The 17,389-nt window shown below is 45.9% G+C and overlaps 1 protein-coding gene across 2 annotated transcripts in view; it reads right to left on the bottom strand.

The window, feature by feature from the left end:
- Positions 1-532: 532 nt before the first annotated feature.
- The window catches only part of KIF17 (kinesin family member 17), a 44,375-nt gene continuing 27,518 nt past the window's right edge, over positions 533-17,389 (bottom strand). For both annotated transcript variants that reach the window (XM_039328297.1, XM_039328296.1), the window contains exons 9-14: positions 15,825-15,958; positions 7,911-8,142; positions 7,089-7,347; positions 5,219-5,292; positions 2,235-2,355; positions 533-1,151 (exon numbers count right to left, since the gene is read on the bottom strand). In XM_039328297.1, the coding sequence (XP_039184231.1) occupies positions 955-1,151; positions 2,235-2,355; positions 5,219-5,292; positions 7,089-7,347; positions 7,911-8,142; positions 15,825-15,958 (1,017 nt within the window). In that variant the 3' untranslated portion in view covers positions 533-954. The remainder of the gene's footprint in view (positions 1,152-2,234; positions 2,356-5,218; positions 5,293-7,088; positions 7,348-7,910; positions 8,143-15,824; positions 15,959-17,389) is intronic.

The raw sequence follows: 17,389 nt of genomic DNA, 5'->3' as shown, positions 1-17,389 counted from the left end.
AGATGTGTAATGCTTTATGGAAAGTTCTGAGAAGGATGATTTGGGAAAGGATTATTAGGTAAAGTCCAAGTCCTCTCTCTCCCATTTATTTCTTCCCTCAGGTAAGAACTGTTCTATAGATGAATGAAGCAGAATCACTAATAGGTGCCAGAATGAACAAAAAGAACAAGAAGCTCTGTTGGAGGACAGCTTCTCCTGTCCTTCCACTTTCTCATGCAACTGGCTTGGGACAGTAATTCTTGGACACTCATCCTTAGATCTCCACTCTAGATCAACAGTGCGCTTATATTTTGCCTGGCAATTACAATTGCCCTGTTGGGAGTAATAATCACCGCTCACTCTTCACCCACAACTTGAATTAAACAGCTTTGGTTCCATCCATCTTTTATGCTGAGTTTACTCAAGAAGCCTTCTCTTCTTGAGAGGTCCCTCATTTCTCAGCCTTCCACTGAAGCTGAGCCAGCAACTTGTCTGTCCTCTCACTCTTCCCATGAATTCCAAAAGGATAGCAGAATCAGGATCAAAGTGAGCAGGTAAGCCAATGATGTATTCGACCATCTTGCGGCTTTCCGGGACTTCCAAGAAAAATGCAGGAGGTGGTGGGATGGGGGAGGAGAGAAGCTTATGGCCAGGAACTTTCACTCCATGTCTTCTGGGACTATTTCCCTTCATGTTGCTGGGTAGAGCAATGATTTGGAGAGGAAGCATGGGCACATGAGTACAAAAGAGCAAAGGAATGGGTTGCGATACGAGGTGCCAGCCCCAAATTGAACATGGAGGGCTGATCAGACGAATGGTCTTTGGGAAGCACCTTTTAATTGCTTTCACTCTCCCCAAATGGGAAAGAAAAGCCTTGGGTTCTTGGAACCTCAGCAGTGGCCACCAACAGGATGCCAGTGAAGGAGACCTAGTTATTGGCCAGAGAGAATAGCGGTCAGACAACTGCTCCATCAGTCAGAGGGGGTCACCATTCAGGTTGTTCCTGCTTTTCTTGCGTTTTGTCTTGGCTGAAGGGGAGGGGAAGTCCAGAGATTCCAGGCGGAAGGGGCGCGGCTGGGGCATCTCCAAGGTTTGGGCAGAGGGAATAGATATCAGGCTGGAAGTCAGCATGGAAGCGCTGCTGTTCAGTAAAGGAGGCGAGTTGTGGGAAACTGCAGAGGAAAAAACAAAACAAAATGAGTAGTTTAATTTCAGGAATACCAACAACAAAGCCTCACTATCCATCCTCCATCCTCCTCAGGAGAAATTTGTTCAAATGTCTTGCAATAATGCTTTATGCTCATCTTGTGGGCAAAGGCTCGTTAAAATTTCTGTACAATTATGTGATATTTATACAAGTAGTCAACAATAGTAAATGGGACTGGAATTTCAGTTGCTAAGCAACATGGTCATAAAGCGCAATGTCACATGACCACGTCACTTAGCAACAGCAATCCCAGGAGTCCCTGCTACTGTCACTAGCTGAATCCCACCGGTCGTTAAGTGGGGGGGGGGCTCAAAAATTTTCTGAACTTGGCAGACCTCGAGGAGTGCAGAGCAGCAGGGACAGCTGGATCTTTGTGTTGTGGTGCTGGGATGGCAGGCCATGGTGTAGGGCTTGAGGCAATATTCGGTGGTGGCAGTACTAGGGCTGAAGTAAGGTAGTGGCAGCTAGTTGAGACTGCTCTGCCTCTGATTCAGTCCAAGTGGCACCGTTGCCAAGGAGTATCACTGTGGGGGGCACCCAAACAGGCAGAGATGGAGAGCGAATAGGTGGCTGGGTGGAGTTGAAGTGCCCCTGTAGTCATAAGTGCAGGCAAGCTGCCAAGTACCTTAATTTTGATTATGTGGGGGGGGCACTGCAATGGCTATAATGTCAGGCACCCAGCCTAAGAACCATTCATTCAGTGCCACTACAACTTCGAACCCTTGCTGGACAAAAAGTGACTAAGTGAGGAATACTTGTAATGGATAATGGAAAAGTTTAAAGAATAATATGGAACTGATAATCATGATTTCTCAGCCCTCCCATAGAAGTACAACATCTGCCAGTCTTGGGGACAGAGAAAATGATTTCTTCCCACAGGAAAGAAATGTTAAGGGGAAAAAAAAAAGAATTTCTCTCTTTAGATGCCTCTGAGATTCTGACAAGTGAAATTGTAGTGCTGTTCTGTACAATTATTCAACACATGTGAGATGGTCTTAAGCAGGCAGTTTCCCAGAGAAAAAAATAAAGAGCACCTGAAGGGATTTACCTAGACTCTTCCTGGGGTCAGCACTGAGAATCTGGCTGGCTCGTTTTGAGCGGAAGTAATTACTGGCAATATTTTCACTGTCACTCTTACTCAGCATCATCTTGTAGCGGTCTTCTTCTGGCTGGGGACAAAGACAAGGGACTACAGTACCAGTTTATCCTCCTACAGTTCAAGGAGAATCACAGTTTTTCTAATTTTAATAACCAATGCTCAGATTCCAGTTGACCTGAAACCTCTGCCTTATCTTTTCAAGCTCCAATTTATTCTGCTATATTGTCTCCAAATGAGATAGTAATGGCAGTTAGTGGAGGGACTAGAAACTTTTGATTGATTACATGGTAATTTGCCCTGAAATATTACTATTGATCCTTATTATAGTTATACAGTACTTTGCCCCCTGCTTATATCCTACTTCATCCCTTTTGTGGCTTTCTGAGATTGCAAATTTTCAGCCTTGAAAAGAGTTGGCCATGGAACCAGCAAGCAGAGTGTAAGGGGACATCCTAGGCCAGTGATGGCGAACCTTTTAGAGGCCGAGTGCCCAAATTGCAACCCAAAACCCACTTATGCATCGTCAGGTGCCGGCTGGGTGTGGCCCATTGGAGGGAGTGTAGCCCATTGGGTGGGCGTTTCCCACAAGAAATTGAAATTGATTGATTGAACCTTTTTTTTTTTTTTTTGCACATGGCAGCAGAGGCCTAAAATGAAAAGGTTTTATAAAACCCAGCTAAAGGCTTAGGACTGGGGCAACGGCGCGTGTGCCCATAGAGAGGGCTCTGAGTGCCACCTCTGGCACCCGTGCCATAGGTTCGCCACCACTGTCCTAGACTATTGGGACATTTTCTTAGAGGCTGTAAGATAGTGGGTTTAATAAGGGAAGGCAACCCAACCAGATCAACCCAAAGCTACTATTGCCAGAAGATGATAGTAGCAATCTAGCAATCGATCAATCGATAGATAGATAGATAGATAGATAGATAGATAGATAGATAGATAAATACATTGACTGATTGATTGATTGATATATTACAGGTAGTTCTCGACTTACAACTACAATTGAGCCCCAAATTTCCATTGTTAATTTGGATGACGTGGCCGTAGGGATGCTGCAACGGCTATAAGTGTGAAAACCAGTCACAAGTCACTTTTTTTTTCAGTGCCATTGTAACTTCAAGCAGTCATTAAACAAAAGGTTGTAAATTGAGGACTATCTATATAGAGATAGTAGAGAAGGTGGTGGCGTCTCAACTCTTGCGATCCTTGGAGGAAACCAATTATCTGGACCCTTTTCAATCTGGTTTCAGGCCCGGCTACAGCACTGAGACTGCTTTGGTCGCACTGACCGATGACCTCTGGCGAGCCCGGGATAGGGGTTATTCCTCTATCCTGGTGCTTCTTGACCTCTCAGCGGCTTTCAATACCATCGAACATGGTATCCTTCTGTGTCGTCTCGGAGAGGTGGGGGTGGGCGGCACCGTATTGCAGTGGTTCTCCTCCTACCTCTCTGACAGGTCGCAGTCGGTGTTGGCGGGCGGACAGAGATCGACCCCTAGGCGCCTCGATTATGGGGTGCCTCAGGGCTCGGTCCTGTCCCCCCTCCTTTTTAACATCTACATGAAACCGCTGGGTGAGATCATTCGGTGACATGGGGTGAGGTATCATCAGTACGCGGATGATATCCAATTGTATATCTCCACCCCGTGTCCTTTCAGTGAAGCAGTCGACGTGATGTGCCGGTGCCTGGAAGATGTGAGGGTCTGGATGGGGGTGAACAGGCTTAGACTCAACCCTGACAAGACCGAGTGGCTCTGGGTCTTGCCTCCCAAAGGTCAACTGGATGGTCCATCATTAGTCCTGGGGGGGGGGCAAATTTACCTCCCTCAGTGCAGGCACGCAACTTGGGGGTCCTCCTGGACTCACAGCTAAATTTGGAACAACATCTATCGGCTGTGGCCAGGGGGACCTTTGCACAGGTTCGCCTAGTGCACCAGTTGCGGCCTTATTTGGACCGGAAGGCTTTACTCACAGTCACTCATGCCCTTGTCACCTCAAGACTGGATTACTGTAACGCGCTCTACATGGGGCTACCCTTGAAGAGCGTTCGGAGGCTGCAGTTGGTTCGGAACGCAGCCGCGAGAGCGATTGTGGGTGCGCCAAGGTACGCCCACGTGTCACCTATCCTCCGCAAGCTGCACTGGCTTCCTGTGGGTCTCCGGACGCAATTCAAGGTGTTGGTTATCACCTTCAAAGCCCTTCATGGCATAGGGCCAGGTTACTTACAGGACCGCATTCTGCCGCACAGCTCCCAGAGACCGGTGAGGTCCCATAGATTGGGCCTCCTTCAGGTCCCGTCGGCCAGACAATGTCAGCTGGCGGGCCCTCGGGAAAGGGCCTTTTCTGTGGTGGCTCCGACCTGGTGGAATCAACTTCCCCCCGAGGTGCGAACTGCTCCCACCCTGCCGGCCTTTAAGAAAGCCGTTAAAACTCTCCGGTTCCGGCAGGCCTGGGGCTGATGTCCCCGGGGGGCCGGGATATGATCGGACTCGCGGTATGATTGGATTATTTTATTGTTTTACGACTGTTTTTAATTTTGTACGCCGCCCTGAGTCCTTTGGGATTGGGCGGCATATAAATATTTGTAAATAAATAAATAAATAAATATATAGAGATTGATAAAACCTAGGACCTGCCTAACCCCATCCTATCAGGAGGGGAGTCAGAGAACATCTGTGCTATGAGTGTATGCATGCACATATGTGCACCTGGGAGATAAAATAGAAAGAAAGGACTTCAGATTAGCAATCTCTTTAAAGAAAGAGCAGGTCAGACACAGAATGTATCCTTAACTCCCCATCTACACGCTAGTGCCCCCTTGTGGTCAATAGGTCTCTGAGTACGGAAGAGACAATGCCACTGAACTTGGACTTCCAAGAAACACCTACAACTTATTCTCATTAGACGTTGAACACCCCTTTTCAACTTACCACTGTCACCGTCTCCCCATTCTCTGCTGATGAATTCTTCTTGCCCGCCTTAGTCAATGACAATGATGAAACTGCTGTGAGAAAAACAGCAACAGTGCCGTATCAGTACCCCAGGCCCATATTGTGCCATTGGGAGAGGTCAAGGACATGCAGTGGACACAACACACACACACACACACACACACTTGCTTCAGTTTACCTTTGGAATTATTTTAGAGTGTTTTATCATTAAACAAAACTTGAAAATTCTGCAAAGCAGAACACCATTTTCTGTTTCTAAGAACAGATCTGTGTTCCCTAAGGACAATCTGAGGTTTTGGAAACAGGCCTTCCTGCACAAAAGCAGAAACAGAAGGTGTGAGAAATCATGATATGGGTCCTAGAGGGCTAGAGAAGGGAGCATACTCTTTAGTTTGTCTTCTTGTAAATGGCAATGCAAGCAATAGCAGGGTTTTTCTGAATGTTTGGGAAGCTATGAGAGGCTATTGTAAGCTTTGGGGTAGAGCGATGGTTCAGTCCCTGTTGGATTGATGTGGGGGGGGGGAAGATGCTTTATCTGTTATCTTTGAGCTATCCATGATCTCTTTTTTTTATTTTTATTTTTCTTACTTTTAATTCCAAGTCATCCAGAGCATTTGGGAATCAGGCAGCCTTTAAATTGGATGGATGGATGGATGGATGGATGGATGGATGGATGGATGGATGGATGGATGGATGGATGGGTGGGTGGGTGGGTGGGTGGGTGGGTGGGTGGGTAGGTAGGTAGATGGATGGATGGATGGATGGATGGACGGATAGATGGATGGACGGATAGATGGATGGACAGACAGACAGACAGACAGATAAATGGATAAAAAATAGGGAATGCCACTTGATGGTTCATAAAAATAGGACTTTAACTATGCTTTAGACATAAGCATATGGCAAATAAAAATGCTCAACTACACTAAAGGCTCTCCTAATTCTAACCACTCTCGGTGACAGATTTCCAGATTTCATTTCAGTTCCTGGCCTGTTTTTTACTTACTATTATAAGAGCCGTGGTGGCGCAGTGGTTAGAATGCAGTATTGCAGGTTAATTCTGCTGATTGCCAGGGGTTCAATCCTCACCGGCTCAAGGTTGACTCAGCCTTCCATCTTTCCGAGGTCGGTAAAATGAGAACCCAGATTGTTGGGGAAACATGCTGACTGTAAAGCACTTAGAGAGGACTATGAAGCACTGTGAAGCGCTATATAAGTCTAAGTGCTATTGCTATTATTTGAATAAATCCTAACTGGCTAGATTGTCTTAAATCACAGTTTACAATCCTCAGTGGCCACATTCGCCCAGTAAACCAAGCCAAAGCCAAGTAGTTCATATTTGGGATTAGCATACAGGTAGTCCTCAATTTACAATTGAGCCCAAAATTTCTGTTGTTAAGTGAGGCATTTATTAAGTAAATTTTGCCCCATTTTATGGCCTTTCTTGCCACAGTTGGCAAGAAATCACTGCAATTGTTAAGTTAGGAACACAGTTGTTAAGTGAATCCGGCTTCCCCGTTGCTTGTCAGGTGGTTGCAAAAGGTGATCACGTGACCCCAGGGTACCACAACCGTCATAAATATGAGTCAGTTGTCAAGCGTCTGAATTTTGATCATTTGACCATGGGGGATGCTGAAATAATCCTAAGTGTGAAAAATGGTCGTAAGTCACTTTTTTCAGTGCCGTTGTAAATCAACTGTTGTAAGTCGAGGACTATCTGTACTGTATCAATTAGGCCAGGGAATTGGTGGGGTGCATTTGCATAGTCTAGGGAGTTCTTCCTTGCCTGCGTTGGGAGTCTGGAGCAATTCTATCCAGAGGATATCGCAGTACCTGGAGCTTCTCTTACCTGCAGGGAGGCTGGTCTTCTGAGTAATAGGCTCTGGGATTTTCCAGGAGCCCGATTCCTCATCCCAGGTGGACTCCCGCTTGATTTTATCAAAATTGCTATAACTGCAGTCCCGTCGTATTAGAGGCTGCACTTGGTCCAGGAGCTGCTGGAAAAGCAGGAGTTCCCGCTCCTGGCGGCGGATGGTGGCCAGATAATCAATCCTTTCCAATTCAAACTCTGAATGTAGATCTTTGATTTCAGTCTCAGCTACCCGCAGCTGGGAAGGACAGAATCGTTGGGTAAAAGTATAATAATTATTTTATAATAAATGTAATATATGTTCCATTCGGGGTAAGACAATGGCCACGCAGCATCACCATGTAAAAAGCCAAAAGATAAACATCTGAACGTAATACTAACAGATAGATATCAATTCTCTAAATCAAAGTGGCTGGCTTTTCTCTTGAGAAGAACTGCAAGGTTTAAGAAAATACAAATGTGCTGTCCTTATCAGAAGCTATCAGAAGATTGGCTTTACATAGAGAAACATCACTTTGCACTTGACAACTGGGCATCTGGAACATATGGCCATGAAAAACATGATGCTTCTTAAACAAACAAGCCTAGACAGAGAAGAATGACAGTCCAACTGGTGTAGCCCAACACATGGATCAGGACCAATGAAGTCTGCTTATGGGTCCCGACCTATATGTTGAAAACCAGTGCTTAAAAAAGGGAGATTTTAAAACTTGTGCACTTCCAGCCATTTCATACTGGAAATGGACTGGAAATAATAAAAGTACAGATGCATCTAACTGCTTCAGAAGGGGAAGAAATCACCTTTTCCTTGATCTTTTCCAGCAATCGACTTTTGGCTCGCACTTCCTCCTGGATAGAGTCATAGACGTTGAGTAGGACCCAGTCGCTGCTGTCCTCATCGGATTTCTGCAGAGCCTCCAGCAGCTGCTGCTTCCGTTCATCTGCAATTTTCTTCCGACGTGTATGCTTTTCCTTCAGATCTTTGTTCTTGGCCTGTTCTCCTCCAACCACCTGCTGCTCTAGCATCTGCAGTCTAAGAGGCCACAGAGATTCATCTAAGCTTTAGGCACGTCTTTTAAAACCATTTCTAAACTCAGGGATCCTTTCTACCACGAGAACCCCTGAAGTCTGCAGTCTGCAGTCTCTGTGCTGTGCCATGGAAAAACCCACTAGGACTGGACCACCCACGGCGGGGAAAAAGTCGAAGATGGCAGGCAAGTTGTTTTACCATTTCAGTGACTTTTGTTACTGATCTTGAGGCCGCAAAATATTTCAGCAACTCCAAATGGATAGGTTGGAAGTGAATGAACTAGCATATGAGTAAGAGCAGTTCACCAAGGCAGCATTAAGTGGTGCTACCCGTTCGCTTTCGAGTTGGCAGAAAATTATACTGACATGAAATTGACAGTATCTATTGCTGCCATCCCCTATCCTGCTTGCACTGCTGCTTGTTCAAGTCACTACAGTGACCTAAAGTATAATGGGTTTACGCATTGTGGGGCTGCCCTTGGATGGTGGCAAAATAAGGGGGAACTCTATTTTAGCCCTCGTGCAGCTGAGAATTATTTCAGTCTGCCTCACTCATAGGTTGAGAAAGAGACCAACACAGTAACATCAGGGGGATGCTGCAGAAAATAGATTCTGTCGGGGTAGGTTTATGCTGTAGTTAGGTGCAAAGGAGGAAAGATCCTAACGATGGGCATCTGTTTTCACTCCCAGAGCTGTAATCCTTCAGAAGTCAAATAGCACTCTAAGGCAAGAGCCAAAAGATAGCAGTAGAAAAGGCAGAGCCCAAAATGGGAGGTCCTGCTTCTTTTCTCCCTCTCTTTTTTCCACCCCCCCCCATTTTTTCTCTTCTCTTCTCACCCTCCTCTTATCTCTCTAACATTAGAGAAGGAAAAGTTTCTTTTTAACCAGAGATGTGATCTAATTGATCAATGAAATTAGGTGAAAGTTGCACATCTCATTCAAACAGCAGTATGTCTATCCCCTCTTGTTGATTTTTAAAGGTCCTCTTTTAATGAATCGGAGCAAAGCCATGACCTGTTATTCTGAACATGGCAAGGGAGAAGGAGGCCCCACCTCCCTCCTCTTTTCCTCTGCTGAAGCCTGAGCAAAAATGATCAGTTAAGAATCTCACACCCCCCATCATGTGAATAAAGATGCAGCATTCCCCTTAAAGGGTGCTGAAGGCCTATAGACACCTTTTATATGTGATGCACATCTATTTTTAGCTAGCACTTTGGTATAAATCTGGATTGCTGAGAATGCTCAGGTACTAGCAGCCATTATATTGATATGTATGTCAGGACCCCAAGATTGGCTGAGCTGTAAGTAGAATGAATCTTCTCATATGCTTGCCCATTTTCTTCAGTCAATGTTCAGAAACATCCTACAATAGGTTTACAGAGAAAATCTGCAAGAGAGCGTTCCCCAACATCAAAGGAAAAGAGGTCTGCCTCATGTACTTGGGAGCCTCATGCATTGCAAACCAAGACTAGTGTGAAGGTTCTTAATTTTTCTTGATAACGTAAGTACATAAGCAATGCTGTGCTGGATTGGATGCCTGGCCTATCTACTCCAGCACCCTGTTTTTACAATGGCCAGCCAGCTGCACAAGGAAGCCATTGGCCAGGGATGTCAAACTCAATTTCATTGAGGGCCGCATCAGCATTGCGGTTGCCCTGGGGGGGGGGCTGGGGTGTGTGGCCAGGGTGGGTGCAGCCTATTGGGTGGGCGTGGATGGAGTGGGTGTGGCCTACTGGGTGGGCATGGCCAGCTTTACATCATTCACGTCAAGGGTGCCTATGGGGCCCTGGGCAGGAGTGGGACAAATCTGAGGGTCTCTGGCAGAAGGAGGTGGGACCGGGGCAAGCGCCAAGGCATGGTCCATTTCTTCATTCCTCACAAAGGGTGACACCTCCCCAGGATGCACCCAGGGGGCGGGGCTGACACAGCAGGGGCTGGTTCCTCGCTGTTTCCAGATGGCCTTGTGGAGTTAAGGCTGAATGTGTTTCAGCATAGATGGCCACCACAAAATTGTACATTGGCTCCTGGCCGGCCTGGGCCAGGGCCAAGGCTGAGGGGGCCATTCCCTCACTGTTTCCAGGATGGCTTCATGGGTCACATGAAACCACTTCGTGGGCTGCATCCGGCCCCCAGACCTTGTGTTTGACATGTCTGCCATAGGTCAGCAGACGGCCTTCAGAGGTCTAATAAGTCTAATAAGCATTTAGCTCCATGACTTCCCTGAATTGATCCAACTTTTCTTGGAAACAGCGAAGCTGATAGCCAGCATCAACCCTTATTCCATATTGTCTAATCAGTTGCACCTCTTCTGCCCAGCATTGATTCCAATCTAGAATACCTAATTCCAAGTTAGAATACTAAATACCTAGGGAGACATTGGGAAGAAGATACCAAATTTAAATATTGCACAATTTCAGAATAATCAAGCCTAGGAATAGTTAAGAGTGAGACTCTAATTTGCCCCCATTTGTCTAATTTATTTCCACTGTGAAATATATATATATATATATATATATATATTCAATGATGCAATCTTCGATTTCCGGGAAGAGTATACTCCAGTTATTTATTGTTAAAACAACATTTAAAACAATAAAAACAGTTATATACAAAAATTAAAACAACTTAGCTTTCGCTGGTCCTCTGCCAGCGTCCTCAGAGTGGGGCTTAGGGGGTGGGAAGTTCTTTTTATCCCCTTGCTGATCCAATTGCCTACTCATTGCCCTAGTGACAGGGCCACTCTTCCTGATTGCCTGTGACAGCCTTGCCTGTTCCGCCCTCTCTTTTTTGCACTCTAACATTGTATTTTCTTGCTTTGTCATCCTTGTGCTGTCTCCCCCTCCCTGCGCTGTTATCATTAGCACACTCTCCAATCCTCCTCCTTATCCAATGCAAGGTGCTTCCTCCGACTCGGCACTACCCGAATCCTGTTGAGCTGATGATCTGCCTGCCGTTTTTGCATACCATTGCTGGTTTCTATTTCAACTCCCTCCTCCAACCCCCCTCCTCTCCCAGCTTGCCGATTCATGCACCCTTTGTTATCCATTCCTGTCATCCTTCCCCCCCTTCCTTCAACCCTCCCACCTGTTGATTAACATATTGCTCCTGCCTTTCATCGACCATTCTTATTGATGTTCTCTTCCTCAATATCTTTTCCTTCCTGATCCGCTGCTCTATCTGCTGTTCCTGTTTACCCTCCTCCTCCACTGTCCATCTTCCCCTCTCCAATGTCCTCCCCATCATCTGCTGACTTGCCTGTTGTTCATCCATTTCTATCCATCCTCTCTTTTCTAGCATTCCTCCTCCTCTGACCTGCCGTCCTACATGCCGTACCCACATGCCAACATCCATTCCTATTAAACCCTCCTTCTCCAGCTTTCCTCCTCCCCAATCTGCCGTCCTGCCTGCTATTCTTATCTGCCCTTCTCCTTTCCTGTCAGTCCCCCCCTCTCCTGTTTCCTCCCCCCCTCTCCAATTCACTGCTCCGTTTGCTGTTACTTCCAGCATTCTTCCTTCCCTTACCTGCTGTCCTACGTACTGTTCCCATCTACCAACCTGCGTTCCTGTTGGACTCTCCTTCCCAAACTTTCCCCCCCCAAAACTGCGGTCCTGCCTATTATTCCTGCCTGCCCTTCTCCATTCCTATCCACCCCACCCTCTCCTATTTCCTCCCCCCCTCTAATCTGCAGTTCTCCCTGCTGTTCCTGGCTATTCTCCTCCATTCTTACTCCCTTCTCAAATATCCCCTCTCCATCCATGAATGTGCTTCCAATCTTACGTGCCTCATCTTTTCTGTTCTTTTCTCTCTCCCCTTCTCTTTTGATCAGTCCCCTGGGGTCGGGCATACCCCTCCCCCGTATTCTGGGCCGTACGATCAATTCCGCTGTTCCCAAGAGTCTTCCCTGATCCCCCTCTCCTTGCAATCCACCATCATCTCCACCTCCTCTTCCTTTACTACCCTTACCTGTCTGTGACCCTAATGTTCCCTCATCTGTCCCCACCTGTGATGTGTCTATGGGATCCTCCCTATGTCTAGTTATGTAGTGAATACCCCCCCCCCACCAGTTCTGGTTTCGCCTCTGACAATCGGCATCCGTCTCTTGACATGCTCTTCCTGCACTCTTAGTGCCTGGTACGCCGAGGGCAGTTCTATACATCGGTTGATGGAGTCTGTGTTGGAGAACCAGGCCTCCTTTAGTAAACGTCCTCCTTTGGAGGCGTCCTGGGCAATGGCTTCTGCCTCCTTGAAATCAAAAGAATGTCCGGTATTAATCATGTGTGTCCATATTTGAGAGTATTGCTCCTGCCTTCTGACAGCCAATTTATGTTCATGTATCCTAGTTTTTATTCATTTGGCTATCTCCCCCGTATAATTACATTGGCAGTCTTTGCAATGCACTCTGTATACGACCGCTGATCTTTCTTCCTTCGGCAATGGCTCTTTAGGGCGCATGACTTTCATCCGGAGTGTTTGATCAGGCCGGTGAGCAACTTTAATATTATAAGGTGCCAATATGCGCACTGTTGCTTCCGATACTCCCTGGACATATGGTATTGTTGTTCGGGCCATTGTCCCTGGATCATTCGGTGCCTTGCGGGGTTCTTGACGTTTGCTGTATCTCCGAATGAAGCTAGTTGGATAGCCATTCCACTTACACACTTGATAAAGATGTGCACGCTCCCTCTGCTTAGCCCTCCTGGTGTTACAGTGCTATTCACATAGCGATTAACATTGCTATTCACGTCCATCCCGCAAGAATTGGCCATGACGACCATAAAAGATCTACTACAACTGAAAGGACTACGGAGTCAAAGTTCCCTTGGGACAGAAGATGTTGTCAGGTTACTACGGCTATGCTTGAAAACGTATTTCATATTCCAAGGAACAATATATGAACAAATTAAGGGCACGCCAATGGGATCCCCCATTTCGGGGGTCATTGCAGAGGCGGTCCTACAGTGTTTGGAAAGCAGGGCCATGGCCGACTATCAACCAGAGTTTTAGGCCAGGTATGTGGACGATACTTTCGGCATCGTCAAACGGGCAAGAAAAACTGCCCTTATGGAGAAACTCAACTCAATATTTCCGGATATACAATTCACAGCGGAGGAGGAGGCCAATGGCAGCTTGGCCTTCCTAGACGTTTTGGTTACACGTCAAATCAATGGTGCCCTCCATACGACGGTGTATAGAAAAGCCACTCACACCGACAGGATGTTGCACTATATGAGCAATCACCCAGCAGCCCATAAGATCTCATGCGTTAGAACATTATTTGCACTCATAGACACGCACTGTAACACCAGGAGGGCTAAGCAGAGGGAGCGTGCACATCTTTATCAAGTGTGTAAGTGGAATGGCTATCCAACTAGCTTCATTCGGAGATACAGCAAACGTCAAGAACCCCGCAGGGCACCGAATGATCCAGGGACAATGGCCCGAACAACAATACCATATGTCCAGGGAGTATCGGAAGCAACAGCGTGCATATTGGCACCTTATAATATTAAAGTTGCTCACCGGCCTGATCAAACACTCCGGATGAAAGTCATGCGCTCTAAAGAGCCATTGCCGAAGGAAGAAAGATCAGCGGTCGTATACAGAGTGCATTGCAAAGACTGCCAATGTAATTATACGGGGGAGACAGCCAAACGAATAAAAACTAGGATACATGAACATAAATTGGCTGTCAGAAGGCAGGAGCAATACTCTCAAATATGGACGCACATGATTAATACCGGACATTCTTTTGATTTCAAGGAGGCAGAAGCCATTGCCCAGGACGCCTCCAAAGGAGGACGTTTACTAAAGGAGGCCTGGTTCTCCAACACAGACTCCATCAACCGATGTATAGAACTGCCCTCGGCGTACCAGGCACTAAGAGTGCAGGAAGAGCATGTCAAGAGACGGATGCCGATTGTCAGAGGCGAAACCAGAACTGGTGGGGGGGGGGTATTCACTACATAACTAGACATAGGGAGGATCCCATAGACACATCACAGGTGGGGACAGATGAGGGAACATTAGGGTCACAGACAGGTAAGGGTAGTAAAGGAAGAGGAGGTGGATATGATGGGGGATTGCAAGGAGAGGGGGATCAGGGAAGACTCTTGGGAACAGCGGAATTGATCGTACGGCCCAGAATACGGGGGAGGGGTATGCCCGACCCCAGGGGACTGATCAAAAGAGAAGGGGAGAGAGAAAAGAACAGAAAAAATGAGGCACGTAAGATTGAAAGCACATTCATGGATGGAGAGGGGATATTTGAGAAGGGAGTAAGAATGGAGGAGAATAGCCAGGAACAGCAGGGAGAACTGCAGATTAGAGGGGGGGAGGAAATAGGAGAGGGTGGGGTGGATAGGAATGGAGAAGGGCAGGCAGGAATAATAGGCAGGACCGCAGTTTTGGGGGGGGGGAAGTTTGGGAAGGAGAGTCCAACAGGAACGCAGGTTGGTAGATGGGAACAGTACGTAGGACAGCAGGTAAGGGAAGGAAGAATGCTGGAAGTAACAGCAAACGGAGCAGTGAATTGGAGAGGGGGGGAGGAAACAGGAGAGGGGGGGACTGACAGGAAAGGAGAAGGGCAGATAAGAATAGCAGGCAGGACGGCAGATTGGGGGGGAGGAAAGCTTGAGAAGGAGGGTTTAATAGGAATGGATGTTGGCATGTGGGAACAGCATGTAGGATGGCAGGTTAGAGGAGGAGGAATGCTAGAAAAGAGAGGATGGACAGAAATGGATGAACAACAGGCAAGTCAGCAGATGATGGGGAGGACATTGGAGAGGAGAAGATGGACAGTGGGGGAGGAGGGTAAACAGGAACAGTAGGTAGAGCAGCGGATCAGGAAGGAAAAGATATTGAGGAAGAGAACATCAATAAGAATGGTCGATGAAAGGCAGGAGCAATATGTTAATCAACAGGTGGGAGGGTTGAAGGAAGGGGGGGGAAGGATGACAGGAATGGATAACAAAGGGTGCATGAATCGGCAAGCTGGGAGAGGAGGGGGGTTGGAGGAGGGAGTTGAAATAGAAACCAGCAATGGTATGCAAAAACGGCAGGCAGATCATCAGCTCAACAGGATTCGGGTAGTGCCGAGTCGGAGGAAGCACCTTGCATTGGATAAGGAGGAGGATTGGAGAGTGTGCTAATGATAACAGCGCAGGGAGGGGGAGACAGCACAAGGATGACAAAGCAAGAAAATACAATGTTAGAGTGCAAAAAAGAGAGGGCGGAACAGGCAAGGCTGTCACAGGCAATCAGGAAGAGTGGCCCTGTCACTAGGGCAATGAGTAGGCAATTGGATCAGCAAGGGGATAAAAAGAACTTCCCACCCCCTAAGCCCCACTCTGAGGACGCTGGCAGAGGACCAGCGAAAGCTAAGTTGTTTTAATTTTTGTATATAACTTTTTATTGTTTTAAATGTTGTTTTAACAATAAATAACTGGAGTATACTCTTCCCGGAGATCAAAGATTGCATCATTGAATAATATGCCCGGGATTCGTATTTTTATAACTATTAAGGAGATATATATATATATATATATATATATATATATATATATATATATATATATATATATATATATATATATATATAAAGCTGAATTGTTTTTCTTTCAAATAGCAACAAGAGGCATTCATAAACACCATTCTTTTAATCCCTGTCGGTCTTCTCAGTCACTGACCTGGCAAGTACTTGCTGCTGGTTCATAGGAATAAGAACATCTTCAACTACATCGGTCCCAGGTGTGTCTGGTCGGAAAACTTTCCTCACCTGCTGGTCCACTAGGGGAGCAGGTGACTCCTCTATATTGGACTCCTGAGTACAACAGAACATGGGAGACAGCAATTGAGAATTTATATTAGGTCTGATGGATAGAAACCTGGGTAACCCTTTATTTTCAAAGTGCCTCCAAAAAAGAAAATGGGACAAAATTCTAGACATGTAGAATTAAGTCTAAAGTCAAAGCTGATTGGAACATGAGCATACAGCAGCTGCTTCCTATTACCCTTGGTTTTGATGTTGTCAGACTTCAGCCCAACCCAAATGTTCTGCAAGAGGAAAGAAAGAGCAAAAAATTCCCTCTGTACGTGTTGAAGATGCTCCAAAACGAAAAGCCATTCAGCTGTTGACCTCACAATGTTCGTTTAATCAGAATCAGACTAGGATGGAGCATTTTCAAGGTGCCCCTCCCCTCTGGCATATGCACACATCTTCCCCCTCTGCCAACTAGGTCAGTTCAGAGCTACTAGATGACATCAGTCTACACTGACAACATAGATCTATGGTAATACATCGATGCATACATAGAGATAAAAAATCTAGATATCTTTAACTCCTGTGATCCTTTGTCATTGGCTTGGCCTGATAAAAATTGAAGTAAATAATATCTGGACGGCACCAACTGCTGGTCTTACAGCAATCAAAATGAATGTACATCAGCAGTATTTGAAGCATATGCTAATATATTTACTGAAAAATAAACTATTTTAAGTGGTATGTGTATTTAGGATTCCAGCATAATTACACAAAAATATTCATGTTGAAGAAATTATTTCTTTCAATTGGATTTATTCCCAATTAAGGATAAGTAAGTTTATCACAATGTGACACCAGTGCACACTTAGGAAGTAAGCCCAATTTATTGGAATGGAGATTTCTTTGTTAGGGCTACTAGATATAGTAAAAATTCAGATAACCAGCAGGTCTACAAAGAGATATGTACATCACAAATTATTTGCTGCCAACTAGGAGTAATTTGAATTTTTGCAATCCAGATCTGATGGCCCTAATTTGGAAGACACACTTAGGATTGGACAACCCTAAATACACATGGTCGGTTCTAATTTACATGAAAGCTGGGACATGACCACTGAAGTAAAGACAAGGATAGAGAAAGCTTGAACAACATTCTTCAAAATGAAAAAGGTCTTCTGCAGTCACGACATAAGTCTAAGATTGAAAATCAGGCTTGTCAGGTTCTATCCTACTCTATGGAGTAGAGAGTTAGTCTCTGACAGAAGGCCACCTGAAGAGACTAGAAGCATTTGAAATGTGGATTTACAGGCAGCTATTACATATAAACTAGGTTGACAAGATCATAAATGAGGAAGTGATAAGCCACCTGGGAAAGCCAAGGGAAATCATCAAACGAAAGTTAGAATATTTCGGACATGTGATGCGACACCCAGAAAAATACGGCATACTCCATTTAATCCTCCAGGGAAAGATTGAAGGCAAACGAGGTCC

Source organism: Crotalus tigris, unplaced genomic scaffold, assembly GCF_016545835.1.
Source record: "Crotalus tigris isolate CLP2741 ecotype Arizona unplaced genomic scaffold, ASM1654583v1 scf7180000024375.2447938, whole genome shotgun sequence".
NCBI classification, from domain to species: domain Eukaryota; kingdom Metazoa; phylum Chordata; class Lepidosauria; order Squamata; family Viperidae; genus Crotalus; species Crotalus tigris.
This window is presented reverse-complemented; position numbering and strand designations above follow the sequence as displayed.